Source organism: Crocodylus siamensis, chromosome 6 (assembly GCF_052110815.1).
Source record: "Crocodylus siamensis isolate JL-2025a chromosome 6, ASM5211081v1, whole genome shotgun sequence".
In the NCBI taxonomy this organism is placed as follows: domain Eukaryota; kingdom Metazoa; phylum Chordata; order Crocodylia; family Crocodylidae; genus Crocodylus; species Crocodylus siamensis.
In genome coordinates, this window is record NC_143400.1 from 24,995,404 (window position 1) to 25,019,553 (window position 24,150).

General features: G+C 47.3%; 1 protein-coding gene and 1 pseudogene across 1 annotated transcript; both read right to left on the reverse strand.

Moving 5' to 3' along the window:
- Positions 1–2,682: 2,682 nt before the first annotated feature.
- LOC149861803 (olfactory receptor 13G1-like) lies at positions 2,683–3,606 on the reverse strand. The gene has a single exon (XM_090053815.1). It carries the CDS (start codon positions 3,604–3,606, stop codon positions 2,683–2,685), a length of 924 nt encoding a protein of 307 aa, XP_089909941.1.
- A 10,146-nt stretch (positions 3,607–13,752) lies between these two features.
- Positions 13,753–14,273, reverse strand: LOC149861804 (olfactory receptor 13A1-like; annotated as a pseudogene).
- Positions 14,274–24,150: the final 9,877 nt, after the last annotated feature.

Sequence of the window (24,150 nt, forward strand, 5' to 3'; positions counted from 1 at the left end):
CATGCCTGACACTGGAATTTGAACATGTGGTCTTCCAGCGGTCAGTACTCACCTTCTAGGCACATTGGACCATCCAGGTGGTGCTCTGCAGTGTTGAGGGCATCCGTTTAGTCCTCACACTGTTATACTCTTTGCCCCTTCCTGGAGTACTGGCAGAGGTCTAAGAGGGTTGTTGTTGTACTAGCTGGTGTTGTTTTTCAGACTGTTAGGGCAGGGCTTGTGGGCCATAGCCCTGTTATACCTAGACCCCTGTGTGGGCAGTGTTTAATTTTTTTGTAGGGCCCCTTTTTCCCCTTAATAAACCTGTTGAAGAGCTGTGGGCCCCTATTGTGGGGACTGTAACTCCTGTTGGGGGTCTGTGGCCACTGTTGGGGGACTTTGGCCCCTGTTGAGGAGTTGTGGGAACATGTTGGGGGGCTTTGGCCCTGTGGGGGGGGCGGTCTGTGACCTGTGAAGGGGGCTGCCCCCTGCAGAGGGTAGAGGACCCACCCCTCCTGAGCAGCTCCCCTATATGCCCTCCCACTCCCACTGTCCTCCCACAAACCCCCCAGCCACATACCTGGCCCTGTGGGTCAGGAGTGAGGGGACTGAGGTGTGGGGCAAGTTATGGGTTGAGAGTGAGGCGGAAGGGCAGGGGCAGGGCACTGGCATATTAGTGCTGCTCAGTGCCGCACATCCTGGTGAGCAAAGTGGGTAGGGGCAGCTCTGATTTTTCTATGACAAAAAAAGCCAAAAGTCAATGCCAAACTGTATAGATATTTCAAATGTATTTTATTATGATGATAGAGGCACTGGTAGGCTTCCAAATCACTTTAAAATTATAAATATATCAAGAAAACATTGTGCAACTGATTTGATTTCTCTTTCTCTCTGTAGTGGTCTCTTTTTTTTAATTGTGAAAGAACACGGATTTGGGGATATTTTAAAGATTGACTTTGGGACTTTTTTATCAGGGATGTTTCAGTTTTTAAATAGGAAACAGCAGAATTCCTGCTAGTGAGGCAAGTGGAAGGACCCAGCCAGAGGAGCCTGCTCAGAGCTGTAGCTGACCTTCTGACCACTTGGGGCCAGGAAGACATGCTTTGACAGTTCAAAGCATGCCACCACACTGAGAACATCTTTTGGGTGATAGCTGCCCAGAGGGTCAGGTGGTGGCACACATGGAAGTAATACCACACAAAGGCCAACTGTGCAGCCACAGCCCACTACCAGCTGGCCCAGAGGTGCAGATCCCTCTAATGGCCATGCAGTACCCATCCAGGTCTGGCAGCTGCGCAGCCTTGGGGCCACACGCTGTTGCAGGTGGCAGCAGATTACAGCCAGGCAGCAGCCCCCACTGCTAGACCACTGCAGTGGGTAGAGGGTGAAGGCAACTCTTAGGGCTGCTTCAGCAGTCCAGCTGGCACAAGGGGTAGTGTCCCCAGGTATGAATTGGCAGGGCCCCAGAAGTTCCTGAGAGTGAGTAGCCTTGAGTTACTTGCCAAGGCATCTTTTTGTACTGCTGGGCCAGCACAGGTACTCACCACAGGCTCTAGCTCCCCCTGGCTGCATATCTGGGAGGAGCCAGGCAAGGTTATTTTGCCCCAAGTGGCACAGTTTGCCCCACAGCAAAGTGCATGTCCAGGCACTGAGGCAAAAAAGCCCTGGCTCAAATTTGCACTGCTTCTATTTGAGCTGCTGCTAGCAGATGTGCCTACACGTGTGGACATGCTCAGTAAGTCTAATTATCTCTACAGAAAAAGGCTCAGCAGCTACACATGCAGTGTTATTCAGAACGAGTACACTAATTGACTCCACCAAAAGTCACTCCTTGTAAACAAAAGTATTATCCAATGACAGTTATTTACTCCGCAGCAAAGCTTATGTAGACACTGACAAGGTTGGCTGGGGCATGAGGGTGCTTAAGTGAGAGGGCAGCCTACTGGCTAGCCCGTCACTTGAGCACCCTTGTGTCCCAGGCAGCCCTTCTGCAGCACATAGAACCAGATCAGAGCTGCCCCAGGTGGCAAGCTGACCCCCATGTCCCTCTGCCAGGAGGAGCTGCTCTGACCCGCTTCAATGTGCTGTAGTGCTGGGCATATCAGAGTTTATGGCTTTGCATTAATTGGACTTGTAGGCACACTCAGTGTGCCCTATTCTATCCATAATACGACACGGTATGATGTCATGAACAATTAATGTTATTGGGGGCACAATACACAAGTGGTTTAAACTGCTGCACTACACTACACTTCTATCTTTGTGCTCTGAACCTAGAGACAGATACTATTCTGCATGTTAGGTATCTAACAGTACTTCTATTCAACCCTTTTCAAATCCGGGAAACCCATTTCTAGTTCCTTAATATACCATTCTGTCATTCTTAATAATGAGTCACAAAAAAACCAAACCAAACCAAACCAAAGCAGCAAGAGGAAGGCTGACACAGTCACCTTTTGAATCATCTTTTCTCACAAACTCAAGCAAGTTAAAATAAAATCGCACTAAGGAGCACAAAGACCACTAATATGCTTACCAGGAGAAGCAGAAACTGGCCACTAGGAGTTAACAAGGAAAAAAATTGTTAATATAAAAATGCGTGTTAACCAGTGTGTATTAAAGCCAAGGATAACCAAATATTTCACATCAGTTGTGCACCCAGAAAAGATGTCGTCAGATTACAAGATATCAGGTTCACTTTTGTCAAGATGAATTTCTCTTGCAGACAGCAAGGACTTTCCTGAAAGCAACTTTAACCTCCTTGTTGCGCAGGCTGTAGATCAGAGGATTCAGCACAGGAGTCACAAGTGTGTAGAGAATAGCCACCATCTTGTCATTCTCCAGGGAGGAGCTGGAAGGTGGCCGGATGTAGGTGTAGATGATAGTGGAGTAGTAGAGACCAACCACAACAAGATGTGAGGAACATGTGGAGAAGGCTCTTTGCTTCCCTTCTGAGCTCTGAATTTTTAGGATGCTTCTCATGATGAAGCCGTAGGACATGGTGATTAGAAAGAAATTCAGCATGGCTAGGAAAATATTGGCCACAAAGGCCATGACTTGGTTGAGGTAAGTTGAGCTGCAGGACAATGCCAGCAGGGACTGGATCTCACAGAAGAAGTGCTGGATGAAGTTGGGCCCACAGAAATCTAGAGGCAGCATGAGCAACGTGTGCACAAAGGAATTTATGGCTCCAAGTGCCCAGGTACAGACTGCTAATATAATACACACTCTCTTTGTCATGATGGTTACATAGTGTAAGGGATGGCAGATGGCCATGGTGCTGAGGAGCACAAGCTCTGTTGCTGCCGAGAAAGTAAAGGAAAAAAGCTGAGCCAAGCAGTCATTAAAAGAGATGGATTTCTTCCCAAGGATCAGGTACTGCATCATTTTGGGCAGAACAGAGGAGGTGCAGAAAATGTCCAGTACAGCCAGGTTAGCAATGAAGAAGTACATGGGTTTGTGCAAAGGTGGGTGAAAGACAATAGCCAGGATGATCAGAGAATTGCCTTGGATGGCAGCCATGAAGAGGCACAGGATGACTCCGAAGAACAGACCATGGAGATGGGGAAAACCAAAGAGCCCCTCCACGATGAACTCAGACACCCTGGTGTTGTTACTGGGTTCCATTCACTAGGGCACTCCTTCTACAAGAAGGAAAGGGAATATGTAATCGATTGCAGCTAACTCTCAAGAAATGGAACTAGGTAGACTATCCATACACATACAGAAAGACTGACAGACATGGTAAAACATTATTATAAAATTTTTTAAAGGATGGGGATTCCACAACTTCTCCAGGTAGTCTGTTCCAGTTCTTAACCACCCTCATAGCCAGAAAGCTCCTCATAGTCTTCAAACTCAGTTTCCACTGCCACTGCCTGGGGTCATTGCTCCTAGTCCTGTCACCTGTGGCCATGGAGAATCGGCCATCTCCATCCTTTTCGTAATGTTGAAAGGGCTAGTCTGGATAAGAAAGGACTGAGGGAGGATTTGATAACAGTCTACAAAAGCATGAATGGTTATTATAGTGCGGCTGCTCAGGACAAAGCAATACTTAGTATGAGCTATATAAAAGAATAATAAGGTTTCCTAAAATGAGGGTGTACTTCATCAAATGCTGTGAAAGGACTACAGGAAGTAGAACAGCTCATGAAGTAAGCCATCTGCTTAGAAAAGCTGATGCTAGACATTTCTGATTTAATTTATAAGGTGCAAATCTACTCTGCCTTCCACCTGACTTGAGTCTAACACAGCTAACTGCTCAAGAAAAATCGAGCCATATAATTTGAATAAACATGTTTCCACCTTTTCACACATACCTTCTGCAGGATTACAGATATTATTGTCTCTCCTCTCATTGTCTTTAGATCTCTCTCCTCTTAATACCACTTTACTGCTTCTGTTGAACTTGCTCTCCCTCTGTTGTGTCCAATGGAGTTAGAGATGTAGTGTCATGCAAAAAACAAAAACAAACAAACAAAAAAAGGGATGAAAACAGCAAAAGCCTCAGGGCCGGGATTTCTAAATTTTCAGGAGATTTTCCTAGAACAAGTCCATTTTACCATTGGCAGTACCTAACAAGTGGGGGGTGAGTGGGGTGACCGCCTTGGGTGCTGAAGTGAAGGGGCGCCAACAGATGCTGCCCAGCCAAGGTGGGGTGCAGGACAGGGCCATGAGTGGCTCATTTTGGGGGTGCGTGTGCCTCCCAGATCAATGTGTGAGGTGAGGGTGGGCTGCTGCTGCAGGCTTTGCCCCAGGTGCCAAACTTCATTACTATGGCACTGACTACTGGTACCATTTGCATCCCTTTGGATATTTAATTGAAGACTTTTGTGGCTACTGATCATATCTCCAGAATCTTTTGGCATACATACCAAAATATTGACAGATTACAGCATTGTGCCTCCTTTGACTTTGGGTTCTCACCACAATGCTATTCATAGGAACTCTGATGATGGCTATGAATTCAAGCCAGATTTTTCTCATATCTAAGATTAGACAACAGGTTAAGTTTCATGAACTCAGTTACACAAATATGTATTTTAGGAAACTACCAAGTGAATATATACAGCAACAAATAAAATATATAGGAGTGGAATTATGTAAAGTGTCAAAACAGTATATATGATTTTAAATTTATGGTGGGAATTAGATGTTCAGTGCACGTTTACATCTTTAAAGCTCCCACCCTAAAAGTATGTCATAAAGCTTAATTTATTTCTTCAAAAATCAGTATTTAAATTCTTAGTTAAGAATAAGGAAATGTTCTCCAAAGCAGAAAGCCATTCAGTCTCTCGAGACAAAACTACTGCCAGGCATAGAATGAATGTACAGCTACAATTCCTGTAATGATTACACATTAAACACAAAAATAAGGTACGCTTACCATTCCCTTAGTTATCGGCACCCAGATTAGAAACGTAGCAAAAGAGATTAATAGCCTGAACTATTATTTTCACCCCCACCCCCTCTAAACACAAGAAAAGACCTTTATTCCATCGTTAGTCTAGCTACCCTCAATAGTATAACAGATTCTTTGCTTTCTCTCTATGAGTTCATCCTTAAGCAAAATCAGGAAGGTGGTTTGATCTTAGGGGGGCAAAAGCAGTGAAAACGATTTGTTTAATAAGAAGCAACAGAGAAATGCAGAAAGGAGAGATAGAATAAATTTTAAAAAAATCCTTACCTCTCTCTGAATCCACACAGATTACTTCTCTAGAATAAACCAGATGATAATTTAAGTACTGACTTGAATCTTTAGATTGGAAAACATCTTCACAAATTTAACTTCCATACAAAGTGCTTCAATCCCTCATGGATCTGTTGAAGATTTCACTCTCAAACAACTCCCCAAAGAAGACACGTGGAAGTCACAATGCTAAAAAAAACTCCATTAATTTGACAAAATACCTCTAGAAATGTGTCATGAAAGTGTGAGGATGTATTATTGGAGTGACCTTTGACCCTTTGAGATGAATTTCAGTTTTGAGTTATGTATGTTAGGCCTCAATATTTGTAAAAATCATGGGGCAGATCCTCAAAGAGTTTTTTGAAGCACGCTGAGGAGAACAAGGTGGTGAGAAACAGCCAGCACACATTCACCAAGACCAAGTCATAACTGACAAACCTGACTTCCTTCTGTGATAAAGTGACAGGCTCTGTGGAAGGGGAGAGAACATTCAAAGTTATATACCTTCATTTTAGCAAAACTTTTGACACTGTCTCCTACAACATTCTCCTTAATAAAGTAAAGAACTACAGATGTCTACAAAACTGGTTGGATCATCATGTTCAATGAATACCACAATGGCTTGATGAAGGTGTTGTCGAGAATTCCTCAGGGCTTTGTCTGGAATCAGGAATTGTTTAACATCTTATTAAGGATTGGGACAATGGGACTGGGGGCATGCTTAGCAAATCTGTCAATGATACCAAGTTGTGTGGAGTTGCAGACACTGAAAGGCAAGATTAATACCCAGAATGACCTGGATAGACTGGAGAAATGTTCTGCAAATAGCAGATGAAATTCAACAAGGACAAGTAAAAAGCTCCTGCCATTGGGATGCAATAACTGCATGCACAGATAGAGACTGGGGAGTGACTGGCTAGCCTGCAGTGTTTCAGGGAAAGGCAGTGACTACAGTGAAGCAAAAGCTAAATATGAACAGTGTGTGCTCTTGGTGAAAGCCAGGCAGCAGCAAGCTTGGCTGTATTAACGTGAGTGTGACTTGCGAATCAAGGGAAGAGAGTCTTCTGCTCTACTCAGCACTGATGAGGCCCTGCCTGGAGTACTGTGTCCAGTTTGAGGCCCCACCCTTAAAGAAGGATGTGGACAGTTTGGAAAATCCAGTGCGTAACAAAATAAATTATAAGAATCCTGGAAAGCAGGACTTATAAGGAAAGGCTGAAAGAACTTGGGTGCTTCAGTCTGGAGAAGAGAAAACTGAGAAGGGGCTGGATAAGAGTCTCCAAGTACTCGAAGGCCAATTATAGGGAGGGTGGATCTTTTTGGTGATAGGGGACAGGACTAGAAGCAATGGCCTCAAACAACAACAGGGGAAATTCAGAATCATAGAGTCATAGAATCAATGAGTGGGAAGGGACCTAGACAGATCATCGAGTCCGACCCCCTGCCATGGGCAGGAAGGAGCACTGGGGGTGGGAGGGGTCATAAGACCCCAGCCAGGTGCCTGTCCAGTCTCCTCTTGAAGATTTCCAGGGAAGGTGAGAGCACCACCTCTCTGGGAAGCCTATTCCAGGCTCTGGCCACCCATACAGTGAAGTAGTTCTTCCTAATATCCAACCTAAACCTCTCCTCCCTCAGCCAGTGGCCATTGCTCCTGGTGACTCCAAGGGGGGCCCTGGGGAACAGACTGTCCCCGAGTCCCTGCTGCTGGCTCCTGATAAGGTTGTAGGCAGCCACAAGATCCCCCCTCAGTCTCCTCTTGCGGAGACTGAAGAGATTCAGGTCCCTCAGCCTCTCCTCATAGAGTTGGCCACACAGGTGCCCAGCCATATCAGTGGCCTCCTCTGGACCCTCTTCAGGTTTTCCATGTCCTTCTTGAAGTGCGGCGCTCAGAACCGGACACAGTACTCCAGCTGTGGCCTGACCAGCGCCACATAGAGGGGGAGCAAGACCTCTCTGGACCTGTTAGTGATGCCTCTGTTGATGCAGGACGGTGTGGTCGGCTCTGCCTATTGCTTCGTTGCATTGGTGACTCATATTCATCCTGGAGTCAATCATGACTCCAAGATCCCGAGAGGGTCAGCCCCTACCCTATAACCAGGATGCTGGTTCCCTCTCCCCAGGTGCAGCACTCTGCACTTGTCCTTGTTGAACCGCATCCTGTTCAGATCCGCCCACTTCCCCAACCTATCCAGGTCTGCCTGGATGCGATCCCTGCCTGCCGGTGTCTTCAGTTTACCCCACAGCTTGGTGTCATCAGCAAACTTAAACAGGGTGCTCTCCACACCATCATTCAGGTCGCTAATGAAGATGTTGAACAGCACCAGCCCAAGGACTGAGCCCTGGGGGACTCTGCTGCCCACACCCTTCCAGGTCAACATCAACCCATCCACCCCCACCCTATGGGTGCGCCCCTGGAGCCAGTTTGCCACCCGGGTGACTGTGCATTTGTCAATGCCGCAGTGCCTCAGCTTGCCCACCAGGATTGGGTGGGACACTGTGTCAAAGGCCTTCTGGAAGTCCAAGAAGATGACATCGACTTCCTCCTTCACATCTAAGCGTCTTGTTACCTGGTTATAGAAAGAGACAAGGTTAGTCAGGCAGGATCAGCCTGGCACAAACCCATGTTGGTTACCCCTCAACATCACATCCCCTGCAGGGCTGTCACAAATACGGCCCTTGATAATTTTTTCAAAGATCTTCCCCAGGATAGAAGTGAGGCTGACTGGCCTGTAGTTTCCAGGCTCTTCCTTCCTCTCTTTCTTGAAAATAGGGACCACATTGGCCCTTTTCCAGTCCTCAGGGACTTGGCCTGAGCACCAGGAGTCCTCAAACAGCCGTGCCAATGGCTCTGCAATGACACTAGCCAATTCCCTCAGCACCCGCGGATGAAGGTCATCCAGGCCCACCGACTTGGATACATCCAAGTCCTCCAGGTCATCCTTAACCACGTCTGAACTAACAGTCGGGGGACTCGCATCCTTCCTGGGCCTCTCTACGCTGTCACCCGAGAGCACCCCATTGTCAGCAGACAGGACCACGGAGGCAAAGAACTTGTTAAAGAGTTCTGCCTTCTCTCGTGCATCTGTCACCAACTGCCCCGGCCTGCCCCGTAGGGGTCCAATGTTACCCCGAGACTTCTTCTTGCTACCTATATACTTGAAGAAGTACTTTTTGTTATCCTTAATCCCAGAAGCTAATCTAAACTCCAGTGCTGCTTTAGCCTCCCTTACTAAATCCCTACAAGCTCAGGTCAGGGAGGTGTAGTCCTCCTTTGTCCCTGCTCCCTGCTTCCACCACCAGTACGCTTTTTTCTTTGCCCTCAGGCCAGCCTGGATATCCACGCTCAGGATAGGTTGGAGATTAGAAGGAACTTTGTGACTGAGGGTGGTCAATCATCTGCACAGAGTACCTGGAGAATTCATGGAAGTTCCATCCCTGGAAATTCTTACGAGCAGCTTAGGCATACTCTTGTCTCAGATGGTATAGTTGGGGATGATTCTGTTTTAAGCAGTGAGCTAGATGAGGTGCCCCTATGAGGTCTCTTCCAGTTTTATTTTCCTGTGATCCTATGAGAGCACTTTCAATGGCGCCAATATTTCAATGGCCAGTAAAGAAGTAAGGCAGTGCTTCTGGGCCACAGAAAGTTACCCTTCATTTTATTAGTGGAAACACTGTAAAGCAAGTCAGTTTTGATCATCCTGTGCCCATAACAACCCAGTAATCATAGAACATACTGGAGAAAAGATGAATGTCAGTTGACAAAAAGGCCACCTAAAATGGTAACATCTGAAATGGTCTGGACTTTGAACTGGCATAAACCAATGTAGTTCATCAATTTCACTCTATTCTACACAAGTGCAGGCTTGAGTGTCACTGGGTAAAAACAAAAAACAACCCCCCCCCCCCCCAAAAAAAAACCCAAAGGAAGTCAATTAAAATACTGAGACCTTACTGAGAACCACACTTGATTAATAACACATCTCTGTGCAGGAAGGTTTCCCTCCTCTGAGTTTCACCTCTGAGAATTTCCTGGCTGGGAAGGCCTTATAGTGAGGATTGGAGTTGATGACCTTGTGAGATTCTTTCCAGCTCTGCTTTCTTATGATGTCCAAAGTCCACAGTAGGATTAGTTATGTGGGACTCGCTACTGAGAGGGTACTGGCACAGCAGTTTCTTTGTCTAAACAATCTATAGGAGGTAATTTGCAGATTTGCCCGCACAAGTTCTCTGAACTATATCAGGGCCATCAATGGCACGTGTCCATTCTGTTTTGTGTCCTCTATGTCTGTCAGTTAAAAGCACCATGGAACACTGAAGACTGTTTACCTACCTACCAAGCCATTAACCAGCTGGGCAAGCTCCCCAAATTGAGGGTCTTTAGGAACTCCGTTCTGGCATCCCTGATGACATGTGGGACTGTCAGCATAAATGAAAAGCTGGTGTTGGGAAAGAGTGAGTGGTTTCTAGGAGGGAGGGCTCAGGTACATGTTTGTGATGTCCTAAGAAGTACACATAGATATAGGAGTTGTTTGTAAATGCCATAAGAGAAGGAGAAATAGGTAACATCGGAATAAACACCTAAGGGCTGACTTACATCCCACCCAGCTCAATCTTTCATTTCAAGAAGCATGGCCACTCTTCCTCCCATTACAGCAGCTGACCATAGTTCCTGATTGTGTGCGGGTTTTGCAGTATTGAAAAAAGTTGGGTGATTGAAATCCACAATGCTCTGGAATTAGCAGCATAACTTTCACAAAGTTCCCCTTTCTTCTAAAAGCCTGGCTTAATCATCCCCTGTTTTAGCACAGCTCATTAATGCAATCGTCATGGCTGGGGGGTATGGCAATCATCCTGGTGACAACCCCATGCAGACATGCCAAGCCAAGGCCCAACACAGATGAACATAATGTTGACTGTTACCACCCTCTCCCATTGTTGGGAATCCTCCCTGACCCCGGCTGGTGCTCTGGTCCACCATCAGCAGGTAGAAACTGGAAACCTGAGCGATTCAAAGCAAACCTGCCCCCACCCAGCTCAAACACCCTGAAAACATGTCTCCCTGACATTAGAGGCATTTAGGATTGCCTATGTACTCATTAGCTCACAACATAGGGCAATATTGCCCCCATCTGTGTGAGGGTATGGTGGAAGAACACCATGATTTACTGAGACCATGCCGGGGGCCCTGAAACTTGCCAGATGGTTGGGTAGTGTTTGCATCTCCTCATGGCTTAATCCTGGGTTCTGGGAAGAAGCTTAGCTTGTCTCAAGCATCTGTTGATGGGAAAGTGTTCTTGGATTGTGACAGAAAAACAACAGTAACTTGGAAAAGACATTTGGCTCAAGGGGACTGTGAGGTGATTGGGCTATGGGGAGTGACGTGGACAAGCTGGTCTGTTGGGGTGTGCTTGAATGGTCAGTGTCAGTGACATGGCAGATGTCATGTTTAGATGGCTAATTAGCCACGTGATTAACACTCCTGAATAGACGGATGGACTCCTAAAAGGCTTCCCAACCCTTTTGTGGGTGATCTTTGTTTTATAACAGCAGTGGGAGCTGGAGGGCCTCTTCCTGATAAGACCCCAAGCCACTGTCAGTGGTCTCAGGGTTCACTTTGCTTCCAAAAAGTGATCGGGGCTCTGTCATCTCATTCCTAGCCAGAATATGGGACAGCTTCTCCTAAAAGCTGTAGCTTACCCTCTGAGAGCCCGAGACACAATTGGTGTTCTTATAGCATGGGTATCTCTATCCCACACTTTCAGTATATTGCCCTCAGCTCAGCATTCCTGTCAAGCACTTTTGTGTGTGGACAGTGGCTTAGCCTCAGTGAGCACTGGGTGTATGTATCCACTGATTGCAAGGTCATTGCCACTTTCCACTGCTAGTTAGCTGACTGCCTAGCAAACACAGCAGAGGATGGTGGTGCTTGCATTCTGGATACAGGCCATGTTGGACATAGTTTAAAGGGCCCTCCACACTGTTACGTCAGTGTTGGGGAAGAGTCCTTGGGGTGAATGTCCAGAAAAAAATGAGGCTGTGGTGTACCTTCAGACCTGGCTGTAAATTGGTGAGGTCACATATTGGCCAACGCCTGTAACCTCTGAGTGGAGTTTGAAGTATGTCACAAGGTGAATCCTCAAAACTCCACTTGGTTGCAAGCAAAGAATTGTGGGATACTGGAGGACGGGCTAATTCCTTATTGTGCTCTCTTGGAAGGTGTAACGGTAACACTGAGTGCTTCAAATGGAAGTTCTTCATATTGTCAATGTTTTTGTCAGGGTTGTTTGTGAGATATAATAATAATAAAAATTTCTTTTTGGCTACATCTGTTTTGTTGCACCTTTTGTAACACTTTAAGGGCACCTTCAGACCAAAAAAAATATTGCATCTGGGAAAAACTCCCCGTCTTGTTTGTAGGGAATATGGCATCCTTCCTTTCCTGATAGTTAAGTGAAAGGGTTAATGGCGCATGAATGATACAGATTGTCAACAATAATTTATCAGAAATCCCTGCCTACTGTATGTTATTTAATGTAATAGCAAACAATGGTTTTAGAATAATAGAATTATAGAAAATTAGGGGTGGAAGGAACCTCAGGAGGTCGTCTAGTCCAACTCCCTGCTCAAAGCAGGACCATTCCCAATTGGATAATCCAGGCCAAGGCTTTGTATAGCTGAGTCTTAAAAACTCCAAGGATGGACACTCCGCAACATCTCTGGGTAACCTTTTCCAGTGTCTTACTACCTAGCTAGTGATAAAGTTTTTTTCCCCTAATATCTAACCTAAACTTGCCTCGTTAAAACTTGAGACCCTTGCTCCTTGGTCTGTCATCTGCCCCCACTGAGAACAGTCCAGCTCCATCCTCTTTGGAACCATGCTTCAAGTAGTTGAAGGCTGCTATTATATCCCGCCCCCCAAGTCTTCTCTTCTCTTAGCTAAATAAGCTCAGTTCCCTCAGCCTCTCTTCATAAGTCCCATAAGCCCCAGGCCCCTCACCATTTGTGTTGCCCTCAGCTGGACTCTCTCCAATTTGACCAAATCCTTTTGGTAATGGGGGGCCCAAAACTGCATGCAATAGTTTTATAACAGTGTATAACATGGTCTTCTAACATTTTGTCTCCTTTTGGAAACAGAATATCATTTGAACAATCCAGTTTCTGATATTCTTGTGGTAGCAACTACCATATCATTAAACCCTGCAAGGAAGTCACATGTGTGGATATAAAGCTTTGAGAGACAATGTTTCACAGAAAAGAGGAAATTAAGGGCAACACATGAGGTGGGATCAGTTGCTTTGGCTTGGTTTATTTTGGTTTCCCTTGGTTTGGTTTAGGTACAGTAAAAGCTCCAGTAACTGGCATCTTACAAGCCAGCATGCTCAATTAACTGGCATGCTGGCTTGTAAGTTAAAGTGAAACCGAAAGTGCTCACCGTGGCACTTCCAGTTTCTCCAAGTCCCCGTGACCTGGGGCAAAGCAGCCTGAGCTGCCGAGCCCACACAGCCCAGGGGCATAACAGGCTGTGAAGGGCTGTGTGGGGCCCACCTCCCTGTCCTGCAGGGCCTGTGGGAGGGGCGGCGATGCCACAGGAGGGGCAGAGGGATGTTCTAGACACGGCGGGAGAAGTGGTGGCCCAGGCCGCTCAAATTAACCGGCATATTTTGTTATCTGGCATCCCCATTTCCAGGGGATGCCGGATAACAGAACTTTTACTGTAGTTAGCTTTTCTTCATACTTATTGAAGAAAATGATAAAGCTCCAATTAAATGGCATACATTAAGATGAATGTGCTATACTGTCTGCTTTTTTATGCCATGTAAGCCATCGTGAATTATTAGTGTTAATAGGGATTAAAATAGTGATAAATAATAGGTAAAAATCCACTTCCTTCATTATGAGTAGGGGACAGAAAAGCGTCTAAATTTCTAGTATTTCACTGGAACAACAATGTGTTAAGTGGTGTATCAACTAATATGCTTTGAAGCCCAGGATGCTGCAATATTTCACATCAGATGTGGACCCAGAATTTCACATCAGATGTGGATTGCAAAGAAGAAATGTCATAAGGTAACAAGGAATCCAATTCACTGTTGCCAAAATGAATCTCTCTTGCAAAATGGAAGGATTTTGATGAAGGCCACTTTGACCTCCTTGTTGTTCAGGCTTGTAGATCAGGGGATTCAGAACAGGAATCACAGGCATGTAGATAATAGCCACCATGTTGCTCTTCTCCAGGGACTAGCTGGAAGATGGAAGGTGGCTGGATGGAGATGTAGATGATGCAGGAGTAGTAGAGGCCAACCACAACAAGATGTGAGGAACATGTGGAGAAGGTTCTTTGCTTTCCTTCTGAGCCCTGAATTTTCATAAGATACAATGATCAACAAGAAATTCATCACGACTAAGAAAATATTGGACATGAAGGACAGTGCTTCACTGAGGTAAGTTGAACTGCAGGAGAATTCCAACAGGGCTGGGATCTCATAGAAGTAGTGCTGGATACACAGAAATCTAGAGGCAACTTAAGCAACGTGTGCACAAGGGAAGTTATGGCACCAAGTGCCCAGATGCAGGCTGCTAATATAAGACAGACTCTCTTGGTCATGATGGCTGGGTAACATTGCCATCACCCAGAGATGAGATTGATTCTGGCACTGCACACCCTGGAAAACACAGGCCTCATAGCCCTCGAGGGTACTTGACTCACTTCAAGCACTTGGGGGTGCTTCCCTCAGTCAGAAGCACAAGTAGTAGTCTCCCTTAGTCAACCAAACCAAAGGGACCCCCAGGCATAATTTAGACCCACTCCTAATAAGTCTCCCGTGCTAGGTACAAAGGAGAACGTTATTGGTTACAAGGGGTAGGGTTGCAATAAGGTACAGGGTAGAGCGATATCGGAGAAATCCCGTGCAGCAAACTGGCATGGCTCGGTAGCCTTTGATTACGCATCTGAGTTACTGCAAGCTATATACCTAGTTAGATCTCAGGTAGCTTACGAGTATCATCCAGAGGCAGGTGGAGATTCCCTCTGGAGGAAGGCAGTTCCTTGATCATGAGTTCTGAGAGAGAGAGCAAGTTTTAGATGGTTCAGCTTTTCTCTCTCTCTCTGAGTCTTCATCATGGCTGCTTCCCCCTCCTCCTGGGCAGTCTTTAACTTATATAGCCCTTCTGACCTCATTTACCTGGTCCAATGGACCCAGCCCCTGTTGGCTGTCAGCCAATCAATTTGAAATGCATCACTAGCTGCTGGGCAGACTGGCTGTTCCTAGCTCCCCAGAGAGCCCAAGCCCTCACCCAGGTAAGTGATGCCAGTCACGGAGGCAAAGTGAGCATGTTTCCCCCTCCCTCAGGAATATATCTGGCTCAGATTACCTAAAGAGATAGGGTAAGGTCTGTGCCCTCTGCAGGGCCCATCTTAATCAAATTGTCACAGAACAGAGTTTTGGGGGAGAAACAGAGGTGGCCTTCTGCCTCAGTGGCTGCATAGTGTAAGGGATGACAGATGGCCATGCACCAGTCAAAACCCATGGCAGCGAGGAACACAAGCTCTGTTGCTGTTAAGCAGTGAAGAAGTACATTGGTTTGGGCAGAGGTGGGTGGAGGGCAAGTTCCAGGATGAGCAGGGAAGTGGCCTGGATGGCAACCATGAAGAGGCATGGGGTGATTCCAAAGAACAGGCTGTGTTGCATATGGTATGCAGTCCAGGGCTCCAAACCTGGCAGGGTCCTGGGGACCTGATCCCAGCAAGCAGGACTGGGTGGAGGTGTCATGGGGTTCTGGGACTCCAATCCTGACATGCAGGGCTATATGGGGAAGTGCAGTCGGGATTTTAGCATGCGGGTCTGATCCTGGGGCAAAGGCTCCAATCCATCCTGCAGATTGGTCCCGACATACTTACTTGGCCCACCTGTTCTAAGCAAAAAGGGCATATACGGACTCCGGCCATTGTTCCTACCTTTGGTCAGTGAGGTTGGTGTTATAGGTTACCTTTATACCATGATAAAGATGTATTAACTGGTGAATTTTCCTACTTGAAGAGTGTTAACCCATGCTAAGTACTGTCTAAACATTTTAAAGTAATGCCACTTCAGGTGAAGTTTATATTTGATCCATTTTACCCAGGTTGTTTCAGGGTATCGTTTGTCTGCTGCAGGGAGATAAGACCCTACTTTCATTCCTCCATCATCCCAGGATGTACTGTTCTTCTCCCTTATTACTCCTTTACTCCATGAGCAAATTCTCAACACTCATTGGGTGCATCCAGACGAGTGCACACATGCCTCTTGCAGCATCTTAACCCCCTTTGAGACCCTGCAAGAGGCATGCGTGGGAATGAAAAAATGTTCCCTGTGCTGCAAATTTGCAGTGTGGGGGCAAAATTAGACCTCTGCATATCCAGTCGTCAAAAAAAAACAATAGCGGAAAAAGCAGGTTTATTTACTGAGGCAACCAGAGGCTCAGTCTTCCACAGAGACTCTGTGGTCGCCAGCCATAGCATTTCTATGGCTGGCTCTCATCCCAGTGCTGAAGCTGCAGGGAACCACAGAGAGGCCCTGCCAGCCACAGGGAGCTGGATCCTGGCTTCTTGCCATTAAGTAGCGGGTGGGAGGGCTGGAGGAGGAGGGGGAAGGGAACAATAGAGGGACTCCTACCAACTCTACTCACTCCCCATTCGCTGCCCCGCCCAGCCCCATCCCCTGCCCACTCCTCCAGCCCCCTGATCACTGCCCTGCCCAGCTCCATCCCCCACCTGCCCCAGGAGCCCCCCAATTGTTCCCCCACCCAGCCCCAGCATCCTGAAAATTTAAAAAAAAAAGAAGCCTTGAAGCCACTGCCAGTAGCAGCTGCTGTCTGGGTCACTGGCGCCCTGCTGACCCTGGCCACAAGCATGTGGTGGGGCAGTGGCAGCATGGGTGCCAGCTGGCCAGAGCTGGTCCTCACTGCCCCGCGCTGTGTAGGGGGGGCTCTGCCACAAGTCACCAGTTGGGGGGGCTTAAGCCCCTGTGGGGGCAAGTCCATGATCTTTGGGTGGGCTGTACCCTGCAGGGGGTAGGGGACCTACCCCTCCTGAGCAGCTCCCCCACAGTCCCCCCATGATCCACCCACACCTACCCACACACCCCACAGCCCCTATTCCCCCTCAGCCAACCACATCCCCAGCCCCTTCCCACCCTCCTCCTGCAAACCCCACATCCCCCAGCACACACCTTCCATGCCCAGATGCCAGATAGGACCAGACCTGCTGGCAGGAGATGTGGCTGCAGGGGCAGCTGTCCTCACATCCTGGTTAGTGGAGGAGTCCTGGGGAGCTCTAACTGCTCAACTGTAAAAAAAACCAAAAGCAAACAGCAAAACATATAGGTATTTAGAATTCATTTTATTATGATGATACAGACGTTGGTAGGCTTCCAAACTGTTTAACACTGTAGATATAACAATAAAATATTGCCCAACTGATTGCTGTCTCTCTGTCTCTGTCTCTCTATCTCTGTGGTCATATTTTGTTTTAATTGTGGAGGAACATGGATTTCAGGGTTTTTTTACAGAGTGACTTTGGGAATTTTTTATGGGGGATTTTTCAGTTTCCAAATAGGAGCCACCAGAATTCCTGCTAGGGAGAGAAGGGGCAGGACCCAGGCAGAGGAGCCTGCTCAGAGCTCACACCTTGGACCCAGCTGGAGGTGGCTGACCTCCTGGCCAAATGGGGCCAGGAGGACATGGTTTGACAGTTTAAAGCAGGTCACCTCACTAAGAGTGTCTTCCAGGCCAAAGCTGCCCAGATGGCTGGGCAGGGGCACACATGCCAGTAGTGCTGCACAAAGGCCAACTCTGCAGCCACAGCCTATTGCCAGCTGGCCCAGAGGGCCAGATGCCTCTACTGGCTGTGCAGCCCCTATCCGGCTCTGGCAGGTGCACAACAGGTCACAGACAGGAAGCAGCCCCCACTGCCAGACTGCTGCAGTGGGTAGAGGGTGCAGGGAACTCTCAGGGCTGCTTCAGCAGTCCAGTTGGCACAAGGGGCAGTGTTCCCAGGTACCAATTGGCTAGGCCCCAGAAGCTCCTGAGAGTGCGTAGCCCTGAGCTACTTGACAGGGCATTTTTTTGGACTGATGGAGCCAGGACAGGGCAGCTTTTTATATTGCTGGGGACAGCCCAGGTGATGGCCCCAGGCTTTAGCTGCCCCTGGCTGCAGATCCAGGAGGAGCCAGCCAGGGTTATTTTGCATCAAGTGGCACAGTTTGCCCCACACCAAAGTGCATGTCCAAGCACTGAGGCCAAAAAAACCCTGGCTCAAATTTGCACTGCACAGGTCACAGGTGTGCAGGTGTGACACGACATTATGTCTTCACCAGTGACTGCTCTGAAATAGGTCTAACTTTGATGGCATAACATTCCACAGATTTAAAATATTTTAAAGACAACTTGTAACAGTACCCTTATAACCATTCTCCTAGGGTCAGCCCCCTTGCTTAAGGTGTCACAGAACTTTATTGTCCTTCCTTTCTACATCCTGAAATATGGTCTCCTCACCTGTGTAAACTATGGCAGTGTAGTAAAACCCTCAGCTTTTCTTTTTTTATAGATATATAAATATAGATATAGATATGATAGATATGCATTCCCTTGGCTTCCCCAATTATTTCTGGCTTTTCTTTCTCTCCCTATAGACAAGCATAAGCAAGCTCAGACTTAGGATAAGCTTTAACATTTTTATTTTGGTAGCAGGTTTTTGGTTTTGGATATCCGCTGTTTTATATTGTATTATTATTAGGTTTGTATTAATTTTTACTGTTGTACATTGTAGTATTATCATCTGTGTATTGCTTTTTATTGTTTCATATGGATATTGTATGGTTTAGGCCTGTGTTTGTAAGTGAACCAAAGTCATGTCAAGTTTCCAGTTTGTATCTCAAGTCTCCATCTTGTGTCCTCTGCCTGGGCATCCCCTGTGTTGCAACTGTATGAGTCACGTACCCCTCCCATGTAAATTATTTCCCGGATGAATGAGAGTGATTGGGGGTGATTGAAATACAATGGTAGCAGGCCTCTACTGAGAGGCCTGTAATGACTGGGCCATCACCTTCCATCGATTCATCCAGGAACCACAGACCTCACCCAGGAACAGAGACAAGAACCCAGCATTTGAAAGACAAAAGACCCTGCAGAACCAGCAACTCTACCATTGTACCCTGCCATTACAGACACCCAAAACTTCACATCCCTGCATGGAACACACATGCTCAGTATGCCAGGGGCTGACCCTTGCCTGGGCATGCCTCCTGTCACTAGGGTCATACAAGGTCTGCCCCTATAAAAAGGGGCAGTGAAGACAGACCCAATGGGATGCCCCCTCCATCTGGACCAGCACCATGCCACACTACCTATCCACCCAGAGGCCCTGCCGGTGACGCCCCTCTGGACATCATCTACTGGACAAGGACCCCTTTCCAGCCTGGATAAGTAGCTATTACCTCCCACCCCCTCTTCAACCAAGGACTTGGACTCTGCTTCTCTCCCCTACCTGGACTCCAACCCTTCCACTGAGTCTCCTTCTGCTGCTTCCATTGTGAGTGCTTTTGTGTGTGTGTGTGTATGCATGAACCAATAACTTCATCGATTTCATAGATTTCATAGACATTAGGGCTGGAAGGGCCCTCGGGAGATCATCGAGTCCAGCCCCTGCCCAAAGGGCAGGAAGTCAGCTGGGGTCATAGGATCCCACCAAGATAAGCATCCAATTAACTCTTGAAGGTGTTCAATGTAGGTGCTTGAACCACCTCCGCTGGCAGACTGTTCCAGACCTTGGGGGCTCGGACAGTAAAGAAATTCTTTCTTGTGTCCAGCCTGAAATGGTCTTGCAGGAGTTTGTGACCGTTCGACCTCGTCATCCCTTGGGGCGCTCTGGTGAACAGACGTTCCCCCAGATCCTGGTGGTCACCCCTGATAAACTTATAGGTGGCCATCAGATCACCCCTGAGCCTGCGCTTTTCCAGGCTAAAGAGTCCCATGGCTCTTGGGTCTGTGTAGTGTGTTGTCTGTGTAATAAAACTGTTATTTGGACCCCAAGTTGGGTTTTGCTTTACTATGGTTTGGCCCTGCTCCAAGCTCTGCTCCTTGCCCCTCTAAATTCTGTCTCATTTCTCCCTCTCCTGGCTAACTGCCACCTCCAACACCTGTCCTGAGCTCCTCTCTGCCTCCAAACTCCGGTTTCTTTGCCACTGTCTTATCCCCACTGCCTTTTCCTTTCCCTCTGAGCAACCAGGTCTCTGCCTCAGTTTCTTTCTTGTCTGTCTCCTCCTTGCCACCATTTATCTGCCCTCTCCAATATCTCAGCTGTCTGCCTCAGTTTCCAGCCCCAGCCTCCCTTAAGTAAACCCAAGCCTCAGTTCCTCACCCAGCTTCTCTGTAATCACTGGTTCTAATCCTGGTTCTGGCAACTTTCACTCCTTACACTTTAACTCTCTCTCATCTGAACCTTCCCCCAAGTGTCCCAGGTACCGCAAGCACACACATACAGACTGTACCATCCAAGTTACAAACTTACCTGTGTGTAAGTGTAGGTGGGTTGTGTGTGTGTGTGTGTATATATATGTATGTGTATATACGTATGTATACATATACACACACACACATATATATATGGCATCGTGTGCATGATATACAAATTAGTGATCTGTGTCTAACTTGTTGCTGGCACAAGGTGCCAGAGGGAGGCAACAATTGGGTTCGTTGCCCGGTGTGCGTCGTGCCAAATAAATACACTGGGGGGAGAAGCAGACAGAGTTTATTTGAGCTCAAGTAAAAGGCACAGGGAGACTGTATTGTCTCAAATCCTGCGCACTTAACCCTGCAACAGCGGGATTTTATACCCCGGTCAGTTTCACTGTCAGTGATTTTCCAGCAGCTGGCCCCCCTCTTCCTCCCCTTTCCCTCCTCCTTTCTCTCTCCGAGCAGTGCCCTTGCATTCCACAGATAACAGTTTTAGCTTGCCTGCTTTCCAGAAGGACAGGAGATTGCAGGCGCCATAGAAAGGGTTACAAAGGTTGGGCAAGGTGGGGTTTTGGCTCGTCTGAGCCTGGAGCAGAAGGACTTCCTCGACACTCGTGGTCTTCCATCCCTCTGAGTCACCCAGGGTTATGCCCAGTGACACCAACAAACTTTTGGGGTGTATAGTGTATGTGCTTGAATTGGTGATAGGTATGCATGTGCCTAGGCTGGTTTGGACATGTATGTGCCTGAGCTGGTAGTGTGCGTGTGTATGCACCTAACTGATTTGTGTGTTTGTATATGTGCAATTGTGTCATGTGCTCCTGTCTAACAGCACAATATTGAGATCCTGAGAGTTGGCCTGACCCCACAGGGCTACAGAAGAGTTCTTCCAAGTGTTGCCCTGTCTGAGGTTCTAGTTGATCTAGAAAGGGAAGAGATATCAGAAAAACATGTAGCACAAACTTAAAGAAATTTCTTACCCACTGACTGGATCTATACGAATGGTTGACTGTGCAGTCATTACTGTGTAGTTATTTTGTACTTGTATAAACAAGTGCTAAATGATTGTGCAGAAAATGGAGCACAGTAGCATCACTGAGCAGCTTTTAGGTGACATTGACTGTGCAGTAGCCCAATACTATCGTGCAGTAGCGCCGCATCGCACTTCATGCCACGCAACACTCCTGCACAATAGTAACAAGCTACTACTGCACAGTCAATGTCTCATGTAGACGTGGCCTTATTCTGAAGAAAATTTAAAAGTGTTAGGGTGAGAGTCCCTCATGCCCTACCCTTTCTACTTCTCTTGAAATCACACGCAAATGATTGGCCCAACACTAAAAGCAACCTTACTGGCCTTTCATTGTATTGCTGTCCCCTTGCTATGTATTCAGTTTTAAAACTTCCACATCTATCTTAAGTCACATGCACATCAGGAATGGGATTCTTGAGAAGAATATTATAGAGAGAGAAAATAGAAAAAAAAAATCTAAAAAATTCAGAGGTGGGACAACATCAGAAAGCATGCCTTTTTTGTGGATAATTGATTTTGGTTGAACCAAGTAAATATCCTGTTTCTCACAGCAAAAAATCAACAATGACAAAATTGCAGCAGGCAATTATCCCACCTACTAACCACCCCTCACAGATGCTCCTGGTCCTGCAGTCATTAGAAGGAAATTGGAGGGTGGCACACGCAGCTATGCAAGGCCTTAAATGCCTATCTACCAATGCTCATAGTATGGGGAACAAAAAGGAGGAACTCACTCTCAGAATAGCCCATTCAAACCCAGACATAATAGGGCTTACAGAAACATGGTGGGATTCATTCCATGACTGGGCAGTTAGCATTAGGGTCTATAGGCTTTACAGGCGGGATAGAGAAGGAAGGAAAGGTGGGGAGGTGGTGCTCTATGTCAAAGAGCAATACATATCCTCTGCCAGATAAACGGGGTCAGAGGAGGAGCAAGCTGAAGTGCTCTGGGTCAAGATACAAGGGGGCTGTGGGGAGAGGGATTTAACAGTGGGGGTCTACTACAGACCTCCCAACCAAGGGGAGGAGCTGGACCGGGAATTTTTGGGCTGTAGCGGAATGCCGGGCTTGCGATTCCAGCAGCGCTTGGGGAGCTGCGGGCTTTACGAAGCGGGCAAGCGCGCGGCTTGTGGGGCGGGATTGGAGGTAGCTTTATGACCGCCGTCGAGGTTCGCCGAGTTGGTGCAAGTCGACGACTTAGAGTAAGTTGTTAGTTTTCTATAATAAGTTTGTAGGATGTCTGTTGGTTCACGGGGTTCCGGAGTAAGCCCTTGCGTTCTGACCCGATGGGCTAGGTGCGCCTGCCAACTCCTTAGGTCCCAGAACTGGTCAACAGCTCATTGAGATAGGGTGTTAGTGGTAGAAGTTATTACGGAGTAGATATAAGGTAAAGTAAAAATTTGTTTTATTCACTCACCTGGCCTCACCCTCTTACGAATAAGAGGGCAGACCGGCTGGAACAAAGTTGCAGTAAATATAGGAAGCGTAGATATGCTGTCTAATCTATGAAGAGAGGCAGTCAAGAGGTGGAGTCTCCGATGTTTCTTCAGTTACAGTATGCCGGATACAAAGGGGGTCTGTTGGCCCACAGGGTTCACTAGCAAGCCCTCGCTTTCCACCCCTTGTGGGATGGGTGTGGCTGCTCACTAGTTAGTCCTAGGGCTGGTCAACAGCTCATAAACGGGATGGTGGATACAAAACTGTAACATGGTGAATCGTTGTCGATTGTTGGATTTTCGAGGCCTTGGTTTTCGCTGGGATACGCCCAGGCGGGGAGCTGAGGACTGGCTACAGGGTGATCAAGCCTGAAGGGTCGTCCAGTCGTCATCTCTGCTACTTCCTGCCTCTTTGCCTCTTTTATAGATGTTGGTTGGACTGCCTCTGTGACACTAACTATGATATAAGCTAAGCATACAGGGTAGGATAGTTTCTTTTACATAATAGTTACTAGGCAGATTTTCTACATAAGTTTCGTTTCTGCAGGAATGACACTTACAGATAAGAAATGAAACTTACAGACTACGCATGTGCAGCTTAATATAAGCGTGGAAAAGTACAAAGTTTTCATTTTGATTAGAAGCCAAAACTACAACATCATATAAATGTGAGAGTGCCGCGCGGCAGTTATACAGAAATAAAATAAAACATTTACATGGGCCAGCTTGCAGAGGCAATTAAGGCAAGGGATGTAGTTGTCATGGGTGATTTAAATTACCTGGCCATCTGCTGGGAGGAACAGTTAGCCAGGTTGGACCATTCCAGGAGGTTCCTGGCCGAGATACAGGACCTCCACTTAATTCAGGAGGTGCACAGTCCCACCAGAGGAAATGCCCTGTTGGACCTGGTCTTGACCACAGGCAATGACCTGGAAGGGGTCTCCAGGTCCTTGACCACCTGGGTGATAGCGATCATCGCTTGCTGGAATTCACCATCCAGCGCAGGGTGTCAAGGGCCTGCAGCAAGGTAGTAGCCCTAGACTTCAAGAGGGCCCACTTCAACGAGTTGAGATTAGTGGGAAGGGTGCTGGGGTTCTCAAGGGCAGGGGAACTCAGTGCCTGAGATGAGTGGTCGTTCCTTAAGGAGATGACACTCAGGGCCCAAGGGGTGACCATCCCAACAAGAAGCAAGGGGGGCAAGAGGGCCCAAAAGTCCCCCTGGCTCACCAAGGTTGTCCAGTATTGCCTGATTGCCAAAAAGGCAGCATTCAGCTGGTGGAAGGGGGGTGCTATCACCAAAGAGGAGTATACCCCCTCTGCTCGGGCCTGTAGGGGGGCTGTCAGGAAAGCTAAGGCGGACATAGAACTAGGACTTGCGTCCAAGGTCAAAGATAATAAAAAGTCCTTTTTCAAATATAGAGGGAGGGTGAAGAAAGCACCGGGAATTGTGGGGCCCCTGTGAGATCCTCTGGGCAATCTGGTGGTTGTGCCAGAGGAGAAAACAGACCTCTTTAACCAATTCT